The following is a 17,101-nucleotide window of genomic DNA, read 5'->3' on the forward strand; positions in this document are numbered from 1 at the left end:
TAAAGAAAAAATAAATGAGCAAAGTGTAAATATGAAAAATGGTGAGGTATCCTAAAAAATATTATAATTGAGGAGCAAAGAATAATACTCTAATACAGTTTTACAAAGCGTGGCATTCTATGTTGAAAACAAATTAACGTGAAAGAAATAGCTCAATTTCTATGTGATTCATTAGGCCATCTAGAAAATAAGGGTTAAAAATCGGGCTTAAAAGGCAAAATGAATTAATGCCGTCCAAGGAAAGAATATGAACAAAAGGGACCACATATCAGTAAATTTGAGTGAAAACACATTAAAAAAAATGGTGACTATAAAAGTTTTAAAAGTAATGACAACCAGAAGTAGACTTTGAAATTAGAGAGGTAAAAGAAAGCAAGTACCTAGTCTTGTATTATACTTAAAAAAAAAAAAAAAAAGTGGTGGGGGAGGGGCAGGGGATTTGTAACATCTGGAAATTTGGATTAAATATAAATCAGCAGGTCTGAGTGACATGCATCTTGTCATTAAGGTAACTGGCTTTAAAAAGCAGAAAGACTTACCAAACCACTTACAATTATGTTTGAAAACTCATGAAGAACTGAGGAGGTACCAGAGGAATAGAAAAATACAAATGAGGTACCCATCTTCAAAAATGTAAGGAGGGTGCTCCCGGTGATTACCGCCTGGTAAGTCTAACCCGAATCCCTAGTGGAATAATGGAACAAATATTAAAAGAACAAAAGCCATAAACATTTAGAGTTTAATGGGCTCAGGAAGGACAGTAGCACTGAGACTGCTTTATTTTAAAACATGCTGTAAATTTTTATTTTTCGGACAAAATTTAAAAAAAAAAAAGGGTACACAGGGCAAATCTTTAATGTGCTAGATTTTAGAGAAACATTTGTAAAAATTCCATAAAATTTCTGTTTTAAATTATATTTTCAATCATGACTCTGTGTCATGATATAATGAATAAAATACATAGCTTTAACATAAGATAAATAGCAATAAATCAGATTAGAAAATGATTTCTGGAAGGGGTATTGATTAAGCATTATTTGAATTTGTAGGCATGCCTGGAAGGATGGACAAATGCATAGGTAATAAATACATCTACTATTATCTATAAGTATCTATGAATGACAGCAAATGTGAAAAAACATGACTACAGATAAATGAATATCACGTACTGATATTCATTCACATACTGATATTCACATAAGATATTACCACAGACTGACAGTGGAAAAAGAAAAATCAAAATAGGGCTCAAACCTGTGAAGGGGAGTAAATCTCCTGAGGGTAACCAGTGTGTTCAGAACTATCCTAGATATTTCACCTATGTTTTATCACCTTCTCACCGTAACTCCATGTATGTATTATCATTTTCATTTGACACATGTGGAACATGAGCCTAAGAGAGCTAAAGGAACTTGTCCAAGATCTCATAGCGACCTATCTGCAGAGCTCAGATTTAAGTAAGAGCATCTGACTCTAAAGCCCATGTTCTCCCTACAGAACCAGGCCATGCTGCCTGCTTTAGACTACTGAAAAGTAATTCCTGGTGAGTGGGAAAGCTGAACCACAGCATCCAAGGGAAGGGAGAAATGTAGATTAAAAAGAAATAACTAGACAATAGGCAAAGTACCATGTCTTCACAATCACACACAACAGAAGAAAACCCAATACAGTCTATCTAAATGGCCAGAGCAGAACATTTCTTTCATTTTCTCAACTTAGCTATGAGGAAGCTACTGTGGAGTTGAGACTACTTCATTAACTGAAAGACAGTGACTAAATAGAACACTGCAAAGAGCAGCAGTCAGAGAAGTCAACATGTATACATAAAGCTGGCTAAACTCTCTACACAAAAGAGTTTTTTGTGTCACAAAGGAGTGTTCACATAGGTAACTACAAGCAAGCAGCTTTGTTTGTTTGCCAGCTAGTGGCGCCCATGGCAATTCAAGCAAAGGAGTTAGATGTAAAGGAATTAAGATGGGCAAAGGGAAATCAAGATTAGAATTACATATCAAAGACACTTCTTTGGGGTCAAATTCACAAGGCTATGAAATAGTACTTTCTGTACTCCTTAAACTCAAGAGATGTTTAGAATGTAAGTTCTTTGATCTCAATGGCCTTGGTTGTTTTTTGTTTGTTTATTTGCCATGGACAACAGCTAGCACACCTAGGTCCTTGCTAAATATAAAACATTAAGTATCAAAGAACTCTGAATTCTACTAACTAAATACCAGAGCTCTTATTTCAAAACCACATTAAACAAATACTAGACAAGACAACCAGTAAGTTGTTTGGGGCTGTTTTTTGCTTTGTTTTTTTTTTTTTTCCCCATTTCTTGGATTCATATAAACCATGTAAATCACTTCATCAAAAACAGTAGCTAAGATTAAACTCACAAGGCTAGCTCTTGAGCTTAGCAGAAACTCCATCAGGGAATACAAATGTCAAAACAAATACACTGTCACTTTCTGCTAAAAAACCAGTAGTGGCAAATGAGATTCTCCCATGTTAGAACAGTGACATCTTTCAAGGCAAAACAGCAAACAGCAGCAGTACTTACACCATTACCCTAGTGCTTCAAAGACATGTTTGCTTAGGGTCAAATACTGCTAACAAGAAGAGGAAGAGGGCAAATGCTGGTCGTTAAAGAGATGAAGACAAAGTATTCTGTCTTTGTCTTAAAGCTAGTGTCTGAGACATAAGCAGTGGCAAAGCTTCCAAGGTTCACAAAACCAGAAACCACTCTCCATAAGAAACTCAAACACAGCCCAATACTAATGTGAAAACATTTCTAATATAAACCTACTGACAATAATGTTTCATGACATCTGAACAAAAGAAAGTCTGTTTGTGAACATAATATTTCCTTTCTGGATATTTTGGTCAAAGTAACAGGTAAGCCTCTTAAACCCTGTTCACTATTTAAATTCAACCGACTCCATCACAACATAATCATCACATACTCAAAAGTTCCCGAAACTTCTACTCTTACAGTCTACATCTCAAAAGACCTCTGTGCATTCATTTTCACTTCTTCTATATTATGTTATAAAACTATTCCAAAAGCAGGTACAAGAAATATGTACCAGGTACACTAAAGCTGAAAAGTTTTCCATTTGGCAAATGGATATAAAAATGTTTAGTCTTCACATGATCCTGTGGATTACTTACCTGTTTGGCATCTGATGCTGTAAGACACAGGAGAAGGGAATAAAGCCTTATCTCCTCCTAACATGTCTATATTTTTCCACCGCCTACATCCATGTTAAAAGAGAGGAAAAAATGATCTCTGAGCAGAGACTGAAAGCAAGTGCACTATACTTTGTACTTGGAAGAGTTGAGAATTAGTTACTTCACACACTGCTTTTTCTCCCCCGTGTATCTACTCGTTTCGTCTCACCACTGAGACACAATCCTACCAGGGACCAAAGATACTCAAGTGAACTGAACTACGGCACCTGACAAGCTCATTTCACGAGGCATACATACAACTAACCTAGTTTCTGTAGCCTATGAAGAGTGTCCTGCAGGCCACAGGTGATAAAGTCATGCCATGACTGAGCACTTAGCAAAACGAATGGGGAGGAGATTCTCTACCATTTGTAGAGTCCCCAGGCCATGAAAGCCAGCAGGCAGGCAAAGGGATCAATTCATCCAAGACTGGCATGCAGCTACCCCCAGAGTGAAACTTGGCAGAAACTGTGTTAAAGCTGCACGAAAACATTCACAGCTCTTTATACATAATCCTGTGGCTTTTGCCACAGATACTGCAAGAAACAATTTACAAAGGAATGTGATTCGCCAAATTCAGTTTTCTTAGTACATGTAGGTTAATCCTCTACTCTTTCTTATTAAAAATTAAAGAAAACCCTTTGATCTGTGATGATGTACTTGATCAGGTACAACTCTGTGCCTGGTTTTACTTCTAATCCAAGATAATACCCCTTAAACTATATAGCCTGTTCCACATCACACTACTAATATTAACAGGGAGTAATTCTTGAGCAAGAGGTCACAGATAGGCAGTCCTTACTTTGAATCCAGCTCAAAGACATGCTGGTTGGTTTGCAAACTTTGGTTTTGTTTTGTTTTGTTTTTTTTTTAAATTAAATTAGTTGCCAGTATTTTAAAATAAGATCTGATTTATCTTGACAGTAAGAAGATCTGACAACACTTGGACCACACTCATGCTTGGCAATGATCAGCTAGAACACATTTGCTACCCCTTTTATGAGCTATGCACTCTAGTTTATCAGTTACATTACTCAGCTGGGCTATACCTGGTCCTATTACTCATTTACAATGTCTGCCTGCCGCATTTGAGTTTGCAAGCCCTGTTCTAATGAAACTAGCAAGCAAAAGGAAGAGGCAGAGGGAGAATGGGAAGAGAAGAGGAAAGGGAAGAGTGGATGGCTAAAGTGAAGGTGTAGGAGGGATAAAGAGAAGGGCAAGGACTACACCCCAGCTATTCCTGCCTGCAAAGAGCTGACAATCTAGCAGAGGAATGTTGGACAAGTTAAAAGCAACGAGTCAGGGAATGTAAAGCAAGGCAGTGGAGAATAAGTAAATGTTGACATGAAAAGTAAAAGTCATGGAAGCATGGCATATAATGGGAAACAATCTCCAAACTTCTAAGCAGGGAAGATAATCAATCCAAGTGAGAAAAGAGGACAAAGGTGGCCCTTTTAGATAAGAAGGAAGCAGTGGAAGCTAGCCAGGCCTAGAGTAAGGACTGTTTAGATGACCAGGTGAATGCATAAACCATTAACTGACTGGCTGGGCTGCAATAAAGACGCAGAGACACTTAGACTGGGCACTACTCGATCGAATGATGTTTCAGGCAAGTCCAAGTCTCGTTAGGCACTTATCTCACTTAATACCCCCTGGTCATGCAGGATCCTTCTGAAGAAGAATCACTTCTGGAGAAGACATTATTTCAAGTGAGCACCTTCTTCATGAGATTTGTAAAAAAGGTAGCAAAGCGATAACTAGACATTTGTAGCTTTCCTCTCTGTGCCTTGATTACAGGTAAATCAATTTGAGAAAAAGGAGGTAATTTGTTTTTTAAGACAGAGAAAGGAAAAAAGGAAGCTAATGAGAAAAAAAAGGAAGCCAAAAGAAAGGGGGGGGAAAAAAGCAGAAAGTTTGTTTGAAAGCATTTAAAGAATAATCTATAAGCTTTAGCTGCCTAGAACTGCGTCTAGACTATGCCCGCATTCTCCTGCTCTCATAGACACGGCTCACTCATTTACATCCACCACCACTTTCCAGTAAGCCTCCACTCGGCTCCCTGCTCTCAATTTGCTTACCTGAGGTTTCTGGAAAGGGTTTCGCCGGGAAGACTCAAAGGTGGGGTAAATGGGTCGGGTGGATGCCCTCTGGGAAGGATCCTGGCACACAAATCCTGAATGGGGAATGGGAAACATTAAAACCTGCCATTTTCTAAGAAATTAGTGGGCTTAGTTGAACCTTTTCTTTAGATGTACAAAGTCAGTTTCACTGTCAGGTATTACAGAGATCTGTCCTCAAGAGGATTATGTATGAATCTCCCCATACACATACCACTTGAAATTCAAACACCATAACTGGAGAGAAGAAAGGAAAATACGCAGTTCAATCATGTTCCTTGCTGGGAAGCTGAAATGTGATTCTGATGAAAAAAAAAGATGTAGATATTTTTTTTTAATGAAGTTCAGAGTAAAGGTGCAAACAGCCATTTAAAAGCATATTGTTAAAAAAAAAAAAAACATTTTAATGTGGCTTCCTGGCTTCCTGGAGAGTGACTGGAAGATAATGCTGTTTTTATAGGAAGGATCCAGAAGCCAGTGAGGGGTCTGGTACTCCTACAAGATCTACTTCTAGATCCACTGAAGGTGTCCATAGATAACTTCTGTAAAGACATCAGCTTTGTAGATTATCTGCGGTTTAAGGAGTTAAGCTTGGGCTAATTTCACTTACTTTAAAAAAAAAAAAATGGATTTCCATCCAAGATGAACAGAATGGCTTAGTTTTACAACATTTGCTGGCACATCAAGGACAAGTTCATCTCAGTTATATGTTATTATGTCTTTCCAGGGTTCTTAGAACAACAACAAAAAAACCCAATAAACCACAATATACCCACCTGACTGCCCATGTCCACTTCAAAGTTTTCGTTTATTGATTCTAAAAGAGATTTCTCCACTGGCCTGCTTCAGTTCTAACTACTGCAGAAAGGATCGTGTGGCACTAGCCACGACCGTCTAGTGGAAATATAGCTGGTCGTCTATCTAAAGAAGCTCCTTCAGGGCTATCCCAGCTGGGACAAAATATACTTTCTCCAGATCTCTGTTTAATTCTCTTCCTCCACTCATGATTCCTGTGCCCTGGGAATTAGGTCTCAGTCCTAGTTGTGGTTCAGCCTCAGGACAGGATGGAGCCAGGGGGAGCAGAAACACATAAACACTTCCCTAAAAATATAATTTTTGAGTACAAAACATTCAGCATGACTAAGGAACTGCCAGTTGGCAACACCTATAGAGCCTGACAAAATGGATGCTCTGGTTAACTTTTATGTGAGTTTCCAGAAAAGCTGCTACTTACCTACAACAGTGAACATATCTGAAATCATACTGGCTTTAATCTTAAGGTCCAGAGGTGCATCACTAACAGAATAGAGAAAGAAAAGAGCCATTGATGAGTCTGTAAATGAACAGAATAGCTGCCCCTTGCTGGCCCCAATATAGCAAAGCTTCCAAGTGTCAATGAGGAAAAGCACATCAAGCACATCAAGCACATCAAATCCATGGAAAAAGAAATCTGGGCAAAAATACTAGAAATAAAAGTCTGGTGTTAAACTCACTCTCTGTCAGGCAGGCCCCTTTGCAAGGCACTAACTCCCTAACATGCCGTCTTTTTATTCCAGATAAATTGTGCAATTCAAATTTTGCACAAGTCAAGAACACTGCTTCATTTTCACTGTGGATTTTAGAGGTTCAGATATGCTGTTTCATGAGTGTGTCCATCACTCAAATTATTTCTTACTGATGCAATAGGCGAATCAAATTCATATGCAAGTGGAGAAACTTTGCCATCTTTGTTTTTGTTTGAAGGGTTACATTTTCTGTTCTAAATAAACATCTTAACTTTGCAGGCTTGCAAACGAGGGCAAAAAAAAAATACAAGTTACACCAAAATATCACCAGATGATGCAGCGGAAACTCGCATGGAAACAGAAACAATGAGGACTGACAGCTGGAGTCCCCACGTGGCAGTCACCACCACTGGCTGTAGTGGCGGGTACTCCTCCTACACCGTCAGTCGCCGTGGTGACTGGACCCCATGAGTCATTCTGGGCTCTCTAACCCGTGATGGGCCTTGCTGGGCAATATACTGAGTTAATGAAAGCATAGTGCCACACCTGGAGCATCTGTAATACTTAGCTCTACACCTCACTGTTGAGGCTAAGCCAGAGTCCCGCCCCACAAAGGAGTCAATCTGTCTTTATTTGATCCCTCGGCACTGTGCCAACATTTCTCATCTTTAAAAATGCAGTAGCTGGGTGGTCTCTGGCATAAATCTCCAGGGTTCTCTAGCTGTTTAGAGAAGAGTATAGCTAATAGAAATTCTGGCTGTAACTGCAGATATAAGCAGAAACTTCCCTGGCATTTAAAAATAGGTTTCTTTCTTCCTGTTAGGTAGGTGAAAAAAAAAAATTTTAAGACTAGTTTTTAGACTTTAATCTTGGATGGATACCAGGAAATGGACAGAGCAAAAGGACCAGGTATTATCCTTACTATCCAAGGGCCAGCTCTATACCTTTTCAGTATATGTGGACTTGGGTCTGCATAAACCTTTAGTAACAAAGGGAGTATAGTTCATTTGTTTCATTAGCCTACAAAGCTTTAAAAGAGAGAGAAGGAGCTCAAGTGAAAATGAAAGCAATATCCCTAAAGGCTGTAACGTTAAGACTGCAAAGTGATGATAAGCATCCATGGTTGCCATATGGATTTTGACAACATCCTACAAATCCCCCAAATTTAGCAATTCTGGTAACACTATCTAATAACCAGGGGTTAAAATCTCCTGGTGCCAAGAGAAATGACCCAAAGTATTTTAGTGCTACTAAAGGTCTGCCTTTTTCTAGTTAATGGCACAGACTTACCAGGCCAAAGAAGGAGAGAGGTTCACTTCCAACAGCCAGGGCTTCAGAGAAGAATCTATGAGTACGTCAAAGCCATAGAGTTCTAGAAATACAACATAACACAATGCACAGGATCATTTTCCATGTCACAACCAAAGACCTGGAAGAGTCAATCAATTCCCATTAGAGACCTAGAAACATGCTAAGTAGATGTAGAGGCAGAGAATCTTTCAACCGAAATTAATCAAGCTTAAAGGATAAGAAAACAATGGGTTGAAAGCCACTGTTTCCTCACGCTATTGACAGACTCAAGAAGAGTTTAACAAAGCTGATTCCAGTATGCCTTTGGATTAAAAAATGGGGAGAGGCCCTCCCTTGTGGTGCAGTGGGTTAAAGCACAGCACTAAGAAGCTAAGAACCACTTCAGCATGAGTACAATGCCTGCTCAGGAGGTGACCCACATGGCGCGGCAGACCTCTCCTGACCCGCCCGCTGCTCCCCTCAGCAGTGTAGTTCATCAGTCGGCCTGTTCTGCTCCCCACTCTGTCTCTGGTGAATCCTCTCATCGCCCCTGCAGCACTGGCCTGTACCCCAGTTCTTTTTGCATAAATAAATCTTTTTTTAAAAAATGGGGAGAGGAGGCCCTCCCTGGTGGCGCAGCGGGTTAAAGCACAGCACTGAGAAGCTAAAGCCACTTCCGCATGAGTTCGATCCCCGCCTGCCCCGGAGGAGACCACATGGCGTGGCAGACCTCTCCTGACCCGCCCGCTGCTCCCCTCAGCAGTGTACTTCGCCGATCTGCCTGTTCTGCTCCCCACTCTGTCTCTGGTGAAGCCTCTCGCCACCCCTGAGCCTCTGGCCTGTACCCCAGTTCTGTATGAACAAATAAATAAATCTTAAAAAAAAAAAAAAATGGGGAGAGGAATACAACAAGTTCATTGGTATCAGGGCTGCCTGGTCTTCCTCGCCACTTTCCCAGCATACTCCAGAAACAGAAAAATCTACTGAAGGCATCTCTGATATTTTTAAAAATCAAGATTTTGCTTTGGCAAGCTAGATCAAGAACATCTAAGTGTAGAATTCTTTCCCCCCACCTCGGGTTTTAACTTCCCTTTGAAGATAGAAAATAAAATGCACTGGCCCAACACGGAAAGTGAAGAGGGAGCCAGCGGCAGCAGAGCAGGACGGAGACCAGCCCGCTTGCACCTCTAATACCAATTTAAAGGAACTAAAGATCAAATTTCCATGGCTTCTGGATTCCTTATTGATTCTCTCCCTTTCAGTCCCCAATTGTTGCAAAGAGCAGACTTTTCTCCCAGGAGGAGGGCTGACAGGTACAGGGAAAGCGGAGTGGCTGAGGTTTTTTCCACCTCCTGCTCTGTGGCTGCCACCTGCAACCTTTCTTTCCTGCCACATGGTATCACGCTGGTGCAAATGGCACTCGGGAGCTTGAGCATGGGGCACATACAGACCCACAGGGCCCAGAGGTGCAAGCATGTAGCTCTAAGTAGGGACGCCTGGGGGAGCTCATTATGCAGGACAGCGTAAGGGAGACTGACAAGCCAGAGAAAGAGCACTCCTGGCCCCACTGCCTCCCTGCACGCCAGGATCCTCTTCATCCATCTGCCCAAATCCACAGTGAACATGCAGCCCTGTGCCTGGTTGTCATACAACAGGTTAACTTCAAACTTTAGATGTAATCTTTAGTCTTCATAGTTTTATTAATAAGCAAATGAAGCTTACAAATGAGTGCAGTAGTATGCAATCCTCCTTGGTGCGAATATGCCAAACACATCACATTTTCCGAGGTCTACCTCATCCCCAAAGACCCCACTCCGTCTCCCAAGTGAACTGTTTGCACTGCTTTCCAAGAGGAAACACTAGCTTCCATGCAGTTCAGCCAAACGTCAGAGGTCACACCAACACAATACAACCAGGCATTTTCCAGAATTTCACTTTGAAATGAATTTCCTTCAATAGGCTTTTTTCATGTTTCAATTCTCTTGAAAACATAAAGAATGTAGATTTCGAAAAAGGTGATGCCAAAGATTCTCTTCTAGAACACAGGAAGAGTGACATGGTAGCAAGACCCCAAGAAGGGGCATCGAGAGACCTGGGCCTTCCTTGAGACTCTACCAGCATCACTATGGAACTTGAGGAAATCATTTTCTTTGTCTCATATTTCTTTAGCATCCTTTGCTTTCCAATATCCTCTCTATCAACCACCTTTTGTCAACATCCTTATATTCAGAAAGTCTATCTCCAAGGTTTCTACTTATGCAATAAGGACCCGGGTGGATGTTCATATTTGAATTTTCTCTGGGGAAAAGTTCCCAGAGATGCACGGTTTCTGTAACAACACAAAAATCATACATTACCTATAATTTAAGCCATAAGTAATAGAAGTTCCCTCAACTTTCTTCTTTTCGTAATAGATTCATAGTTTTTACAACAAGTACACACTTCTAAATATCTTACCCAGACTTCAGTATAATAGCTAAAAGAAAGAACACCTTTCTTTTAGTTGTTTACATTTTAAAAGGACAGGCTTATTAGGAAAAGAAGACAGAAAGAGAGAGGCACCTGCTTAGTCACAGGTGGGAAGGAGAGTTGCTGCTCCTGTTTGGCAAAGGGAAAGGTTAATTCAAAGAAAACACCTGCATGGTCATAAGCAGGCAGGAGAGCTGCTGGCAATACTTTCCGTTTAACTGGAGAAAAACCTTTTATGCTAAATTGTGTAAATTAACATTACACAAGCAAGGGAATACAATGTGGATCCGATTCAAGAAAAATCACATTCTCCTTAGTTTTTAAAAACTGAAGCACAAGTTTCAACAGTTTCCTCAAATGGCAATATTTTAACAATATGAGGCACAGGGGTGAGGATGATGATTACTGCATTATCGATCAGGTTTGCAGAATCCTGAAGCCAAATTCAAATCAGAACTAACAATCAATGAGACACCCCTCACCCCCAATTAAACACCTTTCATTAAGGAGCCAACAGTTCCTTAACTATTTCCCAAATTCAGAGACAAATTCTAAGCATCCTAGTTTAAAGGCTAAGAACCGATATTCTGGGAAATAAGAAAAATATATGCCCTAAGAGAGAAACACTTCCCAAAGTGCCAACTTGATTTTTGTGTATATGCATAAAACATATCAGTGCCAATCATCTTCAAACAACTAGCAACAAATGTTGGCGAGGATGTGGAGAAAAAGGAACTCTCCTGCACTGCTGGTGGGAATGCAAACTAGTACAACCACTATGGAAAACTGTTTGGAGGTTCCTCAAACTGTTATACATGGAGCTTCCCTACGATCCAGCAATCCCACTCCTAGTTATCTACCCAAAAGACACAAAAACGCTAATTCAAAAAGACACCTGCACTCCCACGTTTATTGCTGCTTTATTTACAACTGGAAAAACATGGAAGCAGCCCAAAAGTAGATGACTGGATAAAAAAGATGTGATACATATATACGATGGAATATTACTCAGCAACCAAAAAAGAAACACATGTCTTTTGCAGCAACTTGGATGGAGCTGGAAAATATCATGCTTAGTGAGATAAGCCAGAAAGAGAAAGAAAAATACCGGATGGTTTCATTCATAGCAGAAGTATAATGGACCAGGCGAGAAAATAACAAGAATAATGAACAGCCATATACCAGAGACATTTTGCAGGGGTGCAGGGGTGGAGTGGGGAATGGGATCAAAAATGGGGGGGGGAGGAGGGAAGTGCACGGGATTATGGTGATGGCACAAGGGTGACTTGGTGATGGGAAACCCGCGGGGATTACAATTGAGATGGAAAAAAAAATGTACAAAATAACATAAAAATAAACTATTATAAAAAAAATTGAATCCAATTGTATGCTAGAAAAGTATCTTTTGTTTGGAAACAGACTGTAAGCAAAAGTAAATTTAAAAACATAAAAAAATTTTTTTTTGCTTCTTCCATTTTCTGCTGATGACTTTCTTCTCACTACCAAAGACCATCCTGCAGCTAGTCACACCTCTGAAACTGTTGATCACCCCTTACTTATTGGAACTTTCTTCTCCCTTGGGTTCCGAGACACTGCTCTCTTTTGATTCTCCTCCTCCTTCCTCTCCTTCTTTCACTCTTCTCTTCTGCCCAGCTATTCAGTGATAGGTTTACACTAGCCAGTCCTCTATAGTCAAGCCCCACTCTACTCCCATGACCTCATCTACTGCTATCTGTCCTTTTACAGACTATGTTGAGTCACACCAAACTGTCCATTTCAAATAAGGAATGTCACATCCTGTCATGGTACTGCGATTTCCATGTCACAGTCAGCCCATCTTCTAGTAGTGACTTTCCCTGGCTCCCCTAGGCAGAGCTGGCAATTCTTGTGTATTTCTGGAGCACCTGAATCACTCTATTACTTGTACTGTCACTTAGCATTCCATCTGCTTGAGAGCTCTGTCTCATTCATTATTATATGCCAAGTAGCCTACACCATAGACAGCACACAGGAAACAATCAAGAAAAACTGAAAGAAGAGACAAGAAAATTTTAAGTGAAAAACACTGTACAATTTTTGAGAAAGGCAAAATAATTTGTGGTTACTATCTCAAGTAACCCTGACCAAAAGACTTGAAACATTCATAAGGCTACTATGGTAAGGGAAATAAGAGAAATTCTTATTAACAGTTTTAGATATCAAGGAAAACTTGATAGATGATGATTTAGGAAGGGAGGAGGGTGAAAAAAAAAAAAGGCTTGACAGAGAAAATAATAATGCATTCAAAGCCTAAGAGATTACTAAACATGTCATACCACTATTTTTGGAGTCAATCCACTAACCCTCCTCAGAAAAAAAAAAAAAAGTCCCAGCTGAAGCTGTAATCCCTGAGGCAGTGGAAAGCGCTGACATTAGCCAGTACTTGCTGTCATTCAAATGCTATTGTATAAAGGAAATTCTTTTCACCTTGGCTTTGTATTTGAGTTCAAAACTTAAGAAGGAAGTCTTAATCTGGAATCCAGAAGGAGAATTTGGGAAAATAGTACATCAAGATCCCATAGGAAAAATGAACTAAATAAAAGAAAAAGTCCAGAGTCAATATGTTAACCAGTCCAATAAATCAATACGCTATCTGGCTACCATGTGAAAAGGTAGATGTGAAAGGAGTATCTACAAGGAGGCAGAAAGAATGTCCCCCCTTCCCCCCAAGGCCTGACTGATAGAAAGTATGACGTCATTTTTTATGAGATCTGGTTACAGGAGAGCAGAGAAGCTAGAAGTCCATGCCAAAAGTGGCTGGACTCTTCAGAACTTGCCTTTAAATGGGCAGGAAAAGAGCCAGCGAGAGGTGGCTCCCCGAGTTGGCTTTGTCACTTATTAACCTCCAAAATGGTCTAGAATGACAGCAGTAAAGGGCCAATGTGGAGCTCATTCAACAAAGAGGTGTACTGATCATGGTGTGTCCTGAGCAGAAGTGCACTGGTCGCTAACAATGGCAGTCAAGTGGCATGACAACTACTTCAGATGATCCCAGGATGGAGAGAAGCAGTGTCACAAGCTGTTACTCCAGCCCTCCTCAGACACACAGATAAACCACTGTAACAGCAGCATCTGCAGAGGACAGTTCACATCCTGTTGTTTTTGGCTGTTTTTCTCCCACTAGTCAAAGAGCTGTTGCCATGGTCAGTTATCTCACCATGTCAGTTTAAAGAGTTGTGTAAGCACATATTCCACATGGCACATTTTTACAATTCAAGTAGTGGAAACTAGATCATAAATAATCTGTTTGAGTGACCCACATTTAGTAGCATCGCCAATTCCACACAAGAGTCCTCAGAGATGGCTTGATCGCCACAACCCATCTTCTGGGCCCGCTTTCTTCAAGCTGAGCTCTTTCATATACTAGCCTGGCAAAACCTTCATTTCCCAGGGATTCAGTTTCTTTAGATGGACTGTCTCTTCTCTGAAGTCCTTCCCAGAGGTATAAATTTAAGGAATGGCTGTACACCTAAGTTTCAGGTAATTTGTGAGGGCTCCTAAGTTTACATTTAAATTCTAAGAATATAACGCAAGCATTCGTATTAATTATTCTGTGCAAAATTTAGTTTGAAAAGAAGAAACTTTTACAATCTACACCTGTACAAAGCAGGAACTGGGGGGAAAATTAAGTGCATAAATGAGGAAATGAATGGGAATACTGAAGCTACCTGCAACATAACTGGACATTACAGATAGTGGGGTGGACAAGAAATCCAGAACAGAAACTTAGTCATAGAATGCTCCTTGCAAAGAGTATGTGTGGAAGAGCAGAAACAACAGCAATAGAGTCACCACAGAAACAATATTGTGGACCCATCCCTGGACTCCTGGCTTCCTCTAAAAGCTCCGGTCCTCTGTTGGAGCAAATTATTCTGGGGAGCTCTCAATTCCTGTTTACTCTAAAACAAATGGAAGGAAGAAGAAAACTCTAGCTTATTTCTTGTAACACAAACCCCAGGGCAAGTTAGGGATCCGTGGGAAGCAGAGACACACAAATATACACATATATAAAATTATACCTGATGGTGGAGGCTAATGAAGCACATAAAATCCCAGGGCTGACAGGAAGTGGAATTAGAACCACCAAAACCAAAAAGAGTCAACAACTTAAAGAAACTCCAGATGCCATCAGTTTATTATAACTGAACACCAGTAGGGAGGGTGACAGGAGACCCAGGCTGAAGAAATGGACTTAGAGGGCATTTCACTGAGTCAGACAAAGTCATTGCTTATTTCGCCTTGGTACATCCTATTGTCATTAAGTTCAGGACATTCTTAAAACTTCTGATAGGCAATCAGAAATAAAAATGACAAATGGCAATCAAAATAGTAAAAGACACATTGAGAAAAGCTTGTGATGATTTTTCGACAAAGATTTTCACATGAAGAATTCTCAGAAATTTACCCTCATATAAAAGCCAACTGATGTGGGAAAGAAATGTTCACTTCTTTCATAGAGCTTTGGAAGTTGGAGTTAATATTCTTTGTGCTTCTTCCTCAAATTCTAAGGAAGCTCCCTTAAAACTGCAGTAATTCCAAGGCCCCATCCAGACCAGACCCAGCGGAAGCTTTCTGGGAGACCACCAAAAGCAAGCACCATTTGTTCATTAATAGTTCTTTTCTAACATCCTCTAAGAGAGAGGCAGAAATGAGGGACATGGCGGCGCTGCCCTCAGGGAGCTTCCAGTGTAGTGAGGAAGGCGCACACGGAACTAGGGAGCAGATGGCAAGCTGGGACTAACTGCAGATTATGAAGTGAGTGCTGGGACAGGGGGCGAGAGGAGATCTGACTCTGAAGCCCCAAAGACGTTGACTTCATCTTGACAGCCATCAGTAATCTGCTGGGGAAAGGAACACGAGAAAGGTATGTCAGACACCTTCAGCGTCAGGTATATGCTGCGGAAAATAGACCCTGGCATTCAAAGACCAGGATAAAGGTGGTACAAAGGTAAAGGACTAGGAAAGGATCTGGATGACCCAGGGAAAAGGTGAAGGTTCTGGTTTGGCAGAAATAGGCTGAGAGGGGAACAGTGATTACCAAGAATTGAGGAAGATGGGTTCAGAGACTCCAGGGAAGTACATGTGTACACAAACACCACAGGACAACAGGAAGTGAGCAGAACACGTACAGGCCATCGGGAACGCGCAGATCCGACAGTGTGCTTTGTCAGAGGATTCCTGGAAGGGGCAATGTCAGGCTGAGACTTCGGATAGGAACAGGAGGGTGCGAGACAGACTCTTGTTTTCTAGCTGCACGGAGAATATCTGCAGAAGTACAAAGGCCTCCAGAGGGCTCCATGGCACAACTGCACCAGCAGGAAGAAGAGGGGGAGATTCTGCAAGTCAGCTGGGGTCCGCTCCTCAGGCCTTGAGGGTCACATCAAGTTTCTATTTACAATGAACTCCTTGAGGTTTCAGAAGATAAGAATGTACTTACATTTAAAGAACATATCACAGCCTGTCTTTTCCTATTTCATTTTGGTCCTGGCACAGTATCTGCCATCTTTTATTCACAGTCTCAACACCTCCCTTTTTTACTGCTCCTTAAGTGTGCACTGCTAAGATAATCTCTTGAAAAGATCAAGAATTACAAAGTCTGATCAAAAAGATAAGAAAATCACTTTGTAAACTGAGTACAAATGAAAGGTCAGACATTGTGCCAAGTGCTTTGCATGCAACATCCATCGCTTGCTCCTCATGGTACTCTTAGGAAGCTGGTACCATATTCTTTCCATTTTACAGTTGAGGAAACCGGGCTGAGTAACTTGCTGAAAATCAGAAAACTAGTCCGAGGTTTCAAATTATGTCATGTTCACTACTTTCCTATCACCCTGATTCCTCAGCAAGCCATGATGCTGAGACCTTACTAGTCCTCGCTCCACCCCAGGCTGTAATTCTCCTGACCCCCAACAAACGGTAGGGATTTGCCAAAGCCCAACACCTGCTAAAAGCCAGTGCCATTACACACGGTGATGACTTAAGAGCTGACATCCACGCAGGAAGCTCCCATGCCCAGGGACCCCAGGAACTATGGCCACAGCTAGTGGGAGTCAGCAGGCAGCGGGTTTCCTGGCCCAGGAATTGTGATCTGCCTCTCGGTTTCTCTGTGCAATCAGTGAACCGGGATGGAAGAGCAAGGAAGTAGAAAAGGAAGGGGAAGAGAAGAAAGGGGAGGGGAAGAACCCACCAGAAAGAAGACTAAAACAAAAAAGGAGGAGTCATCGGAAAATGGGAGAAAGCACATACTGGTACCAGCCAGAGCTTCTTGGAACCGTTCCCAGTCTGGCTGCCAAAGAGCTCTGGAATATATTTGTGAGAGTTGGATTCCTGTACAGCGGATTGCAGACTTGTCCTGATTGCACTCTCACAAAAGGACTCACACCTCAGTTCCAACCCTGCTTCCCACACAGAAAGCTAGTGGCCCCTCAGAGGACCTCCAGCTAAGCTCAGCAC

The 17,101-nt window shown here is 41.1% G+C and overlaps 1 protein-coding gene across 4 annotated transcripts in view; it reads right to left on the reverse strand.

Moving 5' to 3' along the window:
- The window catches only part of TTLL5 (tubulin tyrosine ligase-like family member 5), a 248,736-nt gene that overhangs the window by 184,751 nt on the left and 46,884 nt on the right, over positions 1-17,101 (reverse strand). For all 4 annotated transcript variants that reach the window (XM_012724493.1, XM_012724492.1, XM_012724491.1 and 1 more), the window contains exons 13-15: positions 8,141-8,222; positions 6,580-6,641; positions 5,307-5,401 (exon numbers count right to left, since the gene is read on the reverse strand). In XM_012724493.1, coding sequence (XP_012579947.1) covers positions 5,307-5,401; positions 6,580-6,641; positions 8,141-8,222 — 239 coding nt within the window. The remainder of the gene's footprint in view (positions 1-5,306; positions 5,402-6,579; positions 6,642-8,140; positions 8,223-17,101) is intronic.

This window comes from Condylura cristata, unplaced genomic scaffold (genome assembly GCF_000260355.1).
Source record: "Condylura cristata isolate star-nosed mole 26May11 unplaced genomic scaffold, ConCri1.0 scaffold00013, whole genome shotgun sequence".
Taxonomy (NCBI): Eukaryota; Metazoa; Chordata; class Mammalia; order Eulipotyphla; family Talpidae; genus Condylura; species Condylura cristata.